This window comes from Cicer arietinum, chromosome 2 (assembly GCF_000331145.2).
Source record: "Cicer arietinum cultivar CDC Frontier isolate Library 1 chromosome 2, Cicar.CDCFrontier_v2.0, whole genome shotgun sequence".
NCBI lineage: Eukaryota > Viridiplantae > Streptophyta > Magnoliopsida > Fabales > Fabaceae > Cicer > Cicer arietinum.
In genome coordinates, this window is record NC_021161.2 from 51,207,759 (window position 1) to 51,218,162 (window position 10,404).

The 10,404-nt window shown below is 32.1% G+C and overlaps 3 protein-coding genes across 4 annotated transcripts in view; 1 reads left to right on the forward strand and 2 right to left on the reverse strand.

Moving 5' to 3' along the window:
- The window catches only part of LOC101489808 (putative BPI/LBP family protein At1g04970), a 4,124-nt gene extending 3,390 nt beyond the window's left edge, over positions 1-734 (reverse strand). The window contains exon 1 of the mRNA XM_004491382.4: positions 93-734. Within this exon, the coding sequence (XP_004491439.1) occupies positions 93-491 (399 nt within the window). The 5' untranslated portion in view covers positions 492-734. The remainder of the gene's footprint in view (positions 1-92) is intronic.
- An 863-nt stretch (positions 735-1,597) lies between these two features.
- On the reverse strand, positions 1,598-6,925 carry LOC101488931 (serine/threonine-protein phosphatase PP-X isozyme 2). The gene is made up of 8 exons (XM_004491380.4): positions 6,663-6,925; positions 5,942-6,094; positions 3,955-4,017; positions 3,754-3,839; positions 2,901-2,976; positions 2,543-2,811; positions 2,387-2,465; positions 1,598-2,044 (listed from the first exon to the last, which is right to left on the reverse strand). The coding sequence occupies exons 1-8, from the start codon at positions 6,801-6,803 to the stop codon at positions 1,994-1,996; spliced, it is 918 nt and encodes a 305-aa protein (XP_004491437.1). The 5' UTR covers positions 6,804-6,925; the 3' UTR covers positions 1,598-1,993.
- Positions 6,926-9,395: 2,470 nt separating this feature from the next.
- Positions 9,396-10,404, forward strand: part of LOC101490131 (syntaxin-52-like) — a 3,090-nt gene continuing 2,081 nt past the window's right edge. For both annotated transcript variants that reach the window (XM_004491383.3, XM_004491384.3), the window contains exon 1: positions 9,396-9,687. The gene's annotated coding sequence lies outside the window, so the exon portion shown is untranslated. The remainder of the gene's footprint in view (positions 9,688-10,404) is intronic.

The window sequence follows — 10,404 nt, forward strand, 5'->3', positions numbered from 1 at the left end:
CTACACTTCAAGGACTAAAATGGCGGTTTAAAAAAAAAGCATACTATATAAAAGTGAAGAATATTATTATAGATTATAGATTAATAGAATACCTTGACAGTGGCAGTTCCACTATCTGAAATTCCAATTGGGACTAACCAACTGCTAACAGTATACCTCCAATTCAAGCTCAAATTAGCAGTGGCACCTGAAACAACAACAACAATGCTTGTATCTCCAGTTTCAACAGATGAAGAACTGACTTGGATATCTTTGATTGTGATCTCAGAAAGAATCACACGAGCTTTTCCAACAAGAGGTACTTGAACAGATTTCTCAATTTGTGGAAGCTGAGAAAGAACTATAGATGATATAGCTTGGTCTATTAGAATATCTTTGACAAAGTCAAGACCCTTTTCAGATATAACTACAGAGATGAAACCCTCTTCAATACAAACACTTGTTGAGATGAATAGTAGGGAGAAAAATAGAAACAATATTCTATGTGCCATGATTTTTTTCCTTGGGTTGTGAGGGATGAATGATCTTAGATCAAACAAACATCAACATGCAGCCTAGGTTGTTGTTGTTGTTGAATCTTGTGAAGACACTTTTAATGATTATTGTTAGTGAAAGATGAAATTTTGTTACTATTTTATCTGTTGGGTATGTAATTTAATTGGAATGGAGCTAAGTTTTTCTGCTAACAACGAAATGTGAGGATATTAGGTTGATTTTGGAAGTTTGTTCAATAATTAATTAATATTATTGAATTGGGTTGATGTTTGCATAATATTAGTAGTGATCAATTATTCGGATTTAGTCTGATCAAGGTCCAACATAAAATTGATATTAAATTTTTATAAACAAGTAAAAATTGGGATCTTAAAATTTAGATCAGTCACCTAATAGAGCGAAAATTCGGCTGAACAAGATTTAACACAAAATTGATATTAATTTTAAAAATAAAAATTCTGAAAATATGGGTAACTTACATGTGCCTAACCTAACACCTATTATTCATATAAAAAATATATAGTTGTCTGCAAGCTCGAGACCCACGCGACTTGTCACACTTACATTTAGTGGTCACTCAAAGGAGAAGAGCCCTATTAAGAGGGACAATTAAAGATTGATTTTTCAGTACAAAAGCATATCCTCAGCATCATTTGAGCTTCTTAATTTTATTTTGGTGAGACCGATTAAGACATATCAGATTTAATAACCCTGCCATTGTTCACTCCAATTATGCAGCCCTTTGAAAATTCAAAATTGGTTCAAGTCAAATTACCCCAGGTTATTACGTTTAATATTGTTATTCTACTCAAAAAACTATTTTTTAAAGTTAAAGAGCACACTTTTAAAGTAGAATTGTTCTTAAAACCAAACTCCACACCAACTTGCTCCAATGGTAAAAACTGATTTTTAGAGATAAGAATCCACTTAAGAACATAGCTGAAAATGCTCTAACTCAGACTCCCAACATAATTATGTTGATTTTGAAAGACATTAAAAAGTTCCATGCATTTGTCTGCATTAAAAAGATTTTCTGTTGAAAAGGATCATTGTGAACCACTGAATTCAGGAAATGCACGATTCCAATAACACACATGCTACATAAATAGCAGAACATAAACTTTTATGGCCCAAACGAATATCAAAACTTGAATAGTGGGTTTTTTCCACAGATTTATATGGCTCCCAATATTCCCTGATACAATCCAATTCTTCCTAATCAAGTTCTCATATATGCAAATGTCATTTTCCTTCTAAACCATCTATCCATCATGCCTTTTAAATGAACAGAGGTAAGAACCATATATTGCCAAATCACATACTAATTCACACCACTGCTACAATAATATCGATGAATGAAGTAGGCAGATGCTATGCTAGACTCCTGCCTCCATAACGGACAATTGATTCACTGATTCCTCCCGTTTCAGACATCTTCTCGATTCAAGCTCCTATTCATCAATTCGAGTATTTGGATACAGAAACAAAGAAAACTGCTTTATAGGAAGTAATCTGGAGCTGGTTTCTTGGCAGGTGCCCCTCTTGATTCCTGTTTCATTAAAATTTGAAAAATCAATTTCGACAGATTAATAAATTAACTTTTTCATTGGTGAGGAGGGGGGATAATGTATATAGACCACTGATTGTTTGCTCAAACATGCAAAGAAGGTACATTCAAATGCGAAGTCCCTGATACGTAGAATTCAGTAGGATAAAAAATATTGAAACCATAATGCATTAGGCGCATTCTTTACCACATGAATCAACGAATTTGACATAAAGGGATTGACGCCTGTTTGCTGCTTTTTGAGGAAGCAATAATCCATATACTAGCCTATCAACATACTGAGTTTATAACAATAATAAATATCAAGTGATTTTGCCAACAAACCTGTGGGGCAGCATCAAACACACGAAACTGCTTATTGAGATTACCATCTAACTCCAGAATTGCAGCTACATTACCACATCTGTAACAAAGACGAAAAATGTCATATTAAATGCACCAGAACAAAAATAATAACAGACATTTGAATTGATTATGTACCTGTAGCAATAATTTGGAGCTGACCAGACAGTAACTATCTGGTTATTGAACATCCATTTATATCCTTCCATTACCAACTGATGAGCTCGACATATATAATCAATGTTATTGGAGTGGTTAAAAGAAGTAACAACACTACCACCAAACAAGAAACCAGCACCACGGGGACTCAAACCCCATCCATCCACAATATCTTCAGGATCTGACCATAAGAGGTCACACATGGCACCGTCGTGAGGTACCTCTTGCTTTCTATCAATAGTTCGTATCTGGATATGAATAATAAATAATTTATATATTGTAGCCTTGATACAATCTAAATCTTAAGATACAAATAAATTAGAGTAGAATTTCTAACCTGATCCAATGTTGAAATGGCAGGAGAAAGACCACCATGAACACTGAAAATCTTGTTTTCAATTAGAGCAGACAAACTGCAGTTTATCGTTATCAACAAAAGAAAAGTCATCAGTAGAAATGCAAGTTAAAACATGTAAGTCTGTAAATGAAGTTAGTTTTATTAAGTTATTAAGCAACTACATACATAGAATGTTTCCATTAAAACCCTACTTTCCTTTTTGGTTATTTCTATACACAAGAAATGCTAGCAAAACACAATATGACAATCTTTTCTACACCCTATCAATAACTATGTGAACTCCCATGTGGCCTCTTTCAACAAACTGTGCACAATCTCTAAAAGAGTGTGGTGTTAGCATTTTTCTTCTCTATATCATTTGATAAGGATGTCAAAATATTCGGTCAATGGTTCTTGGAATCACCCACCTCAACCCTTTTTCCCCTCTTAAAATACACAAAGATAGGCTACATACAGTATCCTTCTAGTCTTAGCCTAGCTCATATCCATCTAAACCTTTCCCCAAAAATAGCAAGGAATTAGCAACAATATGGCATGAAAAATGGAGTTTGCGGTAAAACGACCATTTCGGGAATTTTATAGCAAATCAAGCATTTAAGTCTTGTGAAGGGGTAGCTCACATGTGCAAGAAAAAAAAATCAAGTAATGTTTAGATTAATATTTATGTCATCCACAAAAACACACACAGGCAGCCTGCCAGTGCACAAGACTCCCACCAACTGGGGTCTGGAGAGCGTAGATGTACGCAGCCGTACAGTTGGGCCAAGACTCACCCTCTCCACAGAAATATATGCACCAATAAAATCTTGAGATCTATTACATAGCAGCAAACCTTAAATAATCGAATATGTCAGTACAATATCTCCAAACATTTACTGAACCATATTTCCGAAGGCACTCGTCATAGAAACCATATACCTGTAAAATGATGGACATTGAATAAGTATTCCAAAGTCAAAAAAGTGTAGAGAAAATGAGAAATATTTCAGCGTTTTTTCCATATTCATTATTCCACTTCAGCTCATAGACAAACCTGTGTGATCTGACGACTTTCATGGTTTCCCCTGATGAGTGTTATCCGATCTGGATACCTCACCTGAGTATATGTCATTAATTAGTTACAAAGTGAAAGCAGCACAATTAATGTCTCAAAATGAATACGAGTGATCCAGCAACTGATAGGGCGTAGCTGTCACAAAACCCTTTTAACTTTTGTTTTTTGCTGAAGGTAATTATAAAAGAAGAATTTAACAAGATAACTAACTCAAAACTTTATCAAATCCTTATGGTACAAAGAAATCATCAACATATAAAGAAAGCGGAAAGAAGGGGTTCCAGGTATTCTTCCTAAAAAATAAAGAAAATATAACAGTATAAAGAAAAACATAAGCTCAAAAGTGAATAGCAGTCCCTTTGCATTATAGTTAAACCAACAATAACAATAATAATCAAGCATTTTCTCAGTAGGTGGTACATGGACCAATCAACACTACAACTTTCTCATGTATCAAGTTCATAAATATATCATTTATCTCTGAGTCTCTATAGTCTATAGTTTGACATATAATATTTCTTTATCTCCCTCTACCTCTAACTTCAGTGTTGTCAATTATGCATTGCGAAAAGTAGCGGTTTGTTCAACTTTCACTGTGCTACAGCGCTATAGTGCCGCTATTTGACAAAATTTGAACTAACTTGCATTTCGCAGAACAACAGTGTTGTGTTTAAATTCCCCCATGCAATAGCGCTATAGTGCCACTATTTTGACAGCACTAACTATTGGGCTATTCTCTTTCTAATCTCTGTTGTCAATAGCGGCGCTATCGCGCGCGATAGTGGAAATGCGGTGCGCCAGACATCGTCCCCGCGGCGCGTCTGGCCGTGAAACCGATGTCACCAATTGTGGTGAACGCAGCCGCGAATAGCGCCCCAACGCGCTGATGGGTTGCGCCCCAACCCGGATCCATGACCCGCTACTCAATTTTTACAGGTTTTGTTGAATTTTTTAATTTCATTAAGGGTATTTAAGTCTTTTTGCACCAAAGTCCCTATTATTTTATTATTTCTTGACCTTTCTTCTTCTGCTCCTCCAGTTAACTGCCGCAACCCTTCTTCTTCTCGTTTCTTCTTCAGTTCTTCTTACTCTGTTTTTCTTCTTCTTCTTCTTCTTCCACTATTTTTTATGACTTTTAGATCTTGATTATGATGTTACATTTTGGCTATCAAATATGAAGTACTATGATTACCCCTTTATTTTTGCTATCTTTTAGTATTTTTATCTATTGTTTGTATTTTATGTTTAGTTTATATACTGTTTTTTTGGTCTTCACAATATCCGCGATCCCGCTACCCCATTTTTGGGTTGGACGCTTCGTGCCGCTATCCGTGACTGATAACATAGCTTCTAATCACCTCTCATTATAGACAAAGGACTCTCTAGAAAGTTAATAATCAGAAACCTACAAACAACGAGAACCAAGGCTAATCCCGCTAAGTAGGGTCATCTCGAAACCTACAAAGTGGGTGCAAAATTGCAAATAAAATCCTGAAAATAACTGCTGAGTGAAAGAAGCCAGCCTAACATTCCATCCTAGTGCACCAACAACCAGTCAAAAGAACAAAAGTTGAAAGCATCTCATTCTTGTTAACAAAACCTCAATATCAGTTTACTAAAAGACCATCAATAAAGCCTAAGTTTAGCCACGCCACTCATGCCATCCCATTAATAAAGCCTAAGTTTAGCCACTCAAGTTCAATCAAACACATAACATTACCCTATGACTAAACCTACAATCTGAAAACCATAAGAGCACATGTCTATTCTATAATAATAACCATTGAGCAAACTGACTGAAGCATTCTTTAAATTGTTGTAAGGCAGCCAAACACTATCCAAAACATGCAAGAGCACGCACAAAAAGCAAACTACAACATTCTCTAATATAACCACTAAACATGCTTCTAACTTCCGATTTCATGATAACAAAAACATTGCAAAATAAGAACAAAAGATCATCTACCTTGAGAGCAAGCAAAAGCAGAAAGGTTTCAACGGAGTAAAATCCTCTATCAACAAAATCCCCAAGGAACAAATAGTTAGTTTTGGGGCAATCACCTCCTACTTTAAAAAGCTCTTTCATGTCATAAAACTGTCCATGAATATCCCCACATATCTACACACAATAAAAAAAACAACAAAGTTATCAGTTCCATTAAAATAAAAAATCACAAACAGGATCATAAAATAAAATCCCAGCTACACTCTCACCTCCTACATACCCCCATGATACTGTGAACTTCACACAAATCACGAAGCAATAAACTTTGTAAATTGATGGACATAAAAGGGGAAATAAAAACTAACCCTAACTTATATTTCACTACATCTTTTTTATAAGTAGACTAAGTGAAAAACACTGAAACTCACACACAAAACTATGAGGTGCCAAGTTCGAACTCAGGTGAAGATGCACAACCTAACAACATCATCGATATTTATCAGCTAAGCTATGTCATACGGACAAATTGATATTACAATTTTCCCTAGATAAATTGATATTACCAGTAAGAGTAGTTCTTAAACCTAACAAATAATAGAAAGAAAATCGAAAGGGAAATTAATTATCACCCTAATACCCTATTTTACTTTAGAGCAAAAAAGAAAACAAGAAAATTGTAATAAGCAAGTATGTAAAGTAGAAATTGAATGAATAAGAAGAAAAAAAAAAAAGAATGAATTACGGTGACAGGGGCGTCGACTCTTTGAACATTGCTTTCTTCAACGAGGATTTCGATGGCTTTGAGGCAGAGAGCTTTAACTTCTGACTCTTTGAGAGGTTCGCATCTCTTCAGCTGTTCTATTTGTCTGTCTAGGTCAGACATCTCTCTCTCTCTCTCTCTCTCTCTCTCAGCTTCCACTGCTTGCTTCTTCAATTTCCACCTTTCTTTTCTTTTCTTCTCTTTTGCAAACTACACTCTTTATTTTCATTTATTTTCGAATTAATCGATTACACTATTACCTGCTTTTTTGCGGACTGCTAAATACCAACTTGCTTTTTGCTCCAATATTAATTAGTATAATAATCTCATCGAATTACAAAATGTCGCTCTTAATATTTAGGGACTTTTTTTCTAGTTAAAATAATAATAATATAAGCGTCTTTATAATAAAATATAATACCACTTAATTAACAAATATCGCTATTATTATAATTAGATATTATATTTTGAATTTAAATTTAGAATTTTGTAAAATAAAATAAAAATTCAAAAAAAAGAAAGTACTAAAAATTAATTTAATAGAGAGAGGTTTTTTAGTTACAACTAATTTATATTTTTATTAAAAAATATTTATAAACTAATTTTTTTTTTTTTTTTGCATGAGGAAAAGAATAAACATAAAAAATACTATTAAGTTTTTAAAAATTACAAAGTCATGACATTAGCTGAAAAGTGCGGAAGTTAAACTAGGAGGTGGTTCATGAATGACAGACAAATTTCGTGCCACTAACTCCCATTTTCACAAATATATATGCACAAAAATTTATTTGACGAAGAATATGATAGCAAGAAAAATTAAGTCTTTCTTCATATACTTTCAGATGATTTTGAATATATTAGCATAAAAATGGTAAGATATTCTTCATAGTCATCAGCAGAACCACATGGAGCAGATTTGAACAGCATATAATCCTCTTAAATCTAACTTGTCAACACAACTTGACTCTAAACAAAAAAAACTTGAAAACATAATTATTATGTGTCTAATTGGAGTAAGAATAAGTCGGATAGATTAGTAAATGTCTTCATATTAAATTATATTAGACTTTGATTAGATCAAATTTTTTTAAAAATAGACCAAAGTAAACTTATATTTAGTTAAAAAGATTGTCCTAAGAGCTACAAAAAAAACTTTTTTAGCTTGTGAGGATGTCATACTTATACAGATATAAATAAATTTTTTTAATTAAATATATTTTTAATTTCTATAAAATTATAATATTTTAAGTTTTGTCTCTAAAAAATATATTCATAATTTAGTCCTTGTTTTGATTTTATAGGGACTTTTTTAAATAACTATAAATATTATTTTTTTCACAACAACTTTTCAAAATAGAGACTAAAAGTAAATAAAAATACTTTTAGACATTAAAAAATTGATAATTTTTTATAGATATTTTACCTGTTTTTAATTACTATTATTTAAAGTTATATTTTGAACTTTTTGTTAAATTATAACTCTGTTAATCTTTTAGTAATTTAATCAAATTAGTCTATCTTAATTAATGACATATTTATTGTTATAAAATAACATTAAAGAACGATGTCATGTAAAGTCAAATTACTTAAAATGTCATGTAAAATAATAACAAAAAATATTAATTTTATATATCTAAAAAATATACTTAATTTCACCGGGAAGAAGATTGTTTCTCTCTAAATTATAACTTTGGTGTTTATATTGGTGGATTGGAAATTTAATTAGCAATCCTAAATGTCACGTAGTATGAATATACGTTTTTAGCTGAAAACCAACCAAAATGATAAATTTGATTGGTGGAAGTAGAGTTATTGGACGAAACCAGAAAAAAATAAACAATTAAAATGAAATAAATTTAAAGACTAAATTTGTAATTTACTCTAATAAAATCAATGGGGGAACGGTATAGCATAAATGGTTAGACTCCCATAATGTGATTAACCCAAATTTGAATGTTGTGAGAGATGTTCATATTTAGTGTACCATAGAATTCAAGCATGATTATCTATGGTGAAGAAAATCTATGAAAAATCAAAACGAAAAATAACTGACTGTTTACAAAATACAATTTGATCAAAATAGGCTTTTTTGAGTTGTCAGATCGTTTTTGTGTGAGTGGATGTGAGTTTGGCGAAAATGTAATTCAACTTTTTTTAGTGTCATTATTTTGAGTTGATATGAGATCGATTCTAAAATGGTGGAACGTATAGCACATTCTCCAATGTTCTATCAATCATACGGGTCAATTTAAAAGGATATGAATTAACATAAACAAAGTCATCAAATTTTTTAATCTTATTTAGCTTCCAAGTATTTAATTAATTTAAAAGATCATAAATAATGTTATTTTTCATCATCAAGAATTAAAGATGATAGTATCGTGAAAAAGTATTGATTAGAGCATAAAATAAAATAATATGTTTTTATTATGACCTAGCTCTTTAGTGTCACCAATATTTTTTATATCTCTCCTCAAATACTTTATAGTGTTGTGGGATGTTTTCCTCTTGTATGTTTTTATGTATCTTATTGATTTATCCTCAACTCTATGTAATAGTCTAGACACACCTCAGTGCTTAATATTTTAATCTCAATATATTCTAAATAAGCCAATCTTTTTCATAGATATTTTTATATATTTTTAATACTAATAAAAAATGAATATTTTCCCTTTCCTTCCTTTTTTTCACTTTGTTTCCATTTCAATTTCCAACAAACAAAACCAATGTGGATTCTAGTATTCTACTAGACCGAGTGAACAGAGGTAGAAAAAAATGATAGGTACTAAAAGAACAGCGAAAACGACGCCGGATTAATTAATTAATTATTCGAAGCCTTTCAACATTGCAACGTAAACGACGGTGCCGTTTACTGGTGGCGTCACGCTACCTTCCATCGTCTTCCAAAACGACGTCGCATCCTTCAGCTTACTCCCACTCACGATCGATTCCTCTTTACCCCCCTTCCAATTATTTACCTCTATCAACACAATTCGACTTCTGAATCGTAATCTACTTCTTTTTTTCTTTTGATTATTATTCAAAGAGAATTACGAGTTTTTGTCTGATTTTGAAAAAAATACTTCATTCTATTCAATTATTTAATCTCTAAGAAATTTTGAATTTCATGTCTGATATTGATTTTAATTTTAATTTCTGCACTTTAATATGTTAATTTTGATTCTCCCTTTTCGATCATAAAGATTTTAGGGTTCTTTGATTTTTGTTTCTTTGTTACTTGAATTTCTATATTAAATATCATCGATTCCTTTTACTTCATCGTTGTTAATTGCAATTACAGTTCAATCAGCGAACTAATACATTGTGAATTTCTGATCCTTTTTTTATGGTTTTACTATGCAAGTAGAATTTATCTTTTGTTATTCATATTGGATGTAACAGTTCTATATCAATCTCGTTCCACACTGTTATGAAGCTTTTCTAGCATTTGTAGTTAATTTGTTGCATGCAATCTGTTACTATATGTGTTTGTTTATGTCTCATTTGATGAAAATTTTGTCGAATAGAAGCTATGTAGAATAGAAGCTATGTAGCACCGATACATCTGATCGAAGGCTTGTCCCGGTGTCCAATGCCTATACATTCAATTAATCCATTTTCTCAAAATTATTACCGCTATCTGTGCTTCACAGAATAGAAGTTCCAATGTTCCATTGATCACTTCTTATGTGAAATTTCTATATTTGATTGCTTCTTTTTTTTT

Coding starts and splice junctions, on each gene's coding strand:
- LOC101488931 (XM_004491380.4), bottom strand. CDS start 6,803: ATGTCTGACCTAGACAGACAAATAGAACAGCTGAAGAGATGCGAACCT. Junction 2,812..2,900: donor CCATTTCAACATTGGATCAG/GTTAGAAATTCT, acceptor ATTCATATCCAG/ATACGAACTATTGATAGAAA. Junction 2,466..2,542: donor GCTCCAAATTATTGCTACAG/GTACATAATCAA, acceptor TCTTTGTTACAG/ATGTGGTAATGTAGCTGCAA.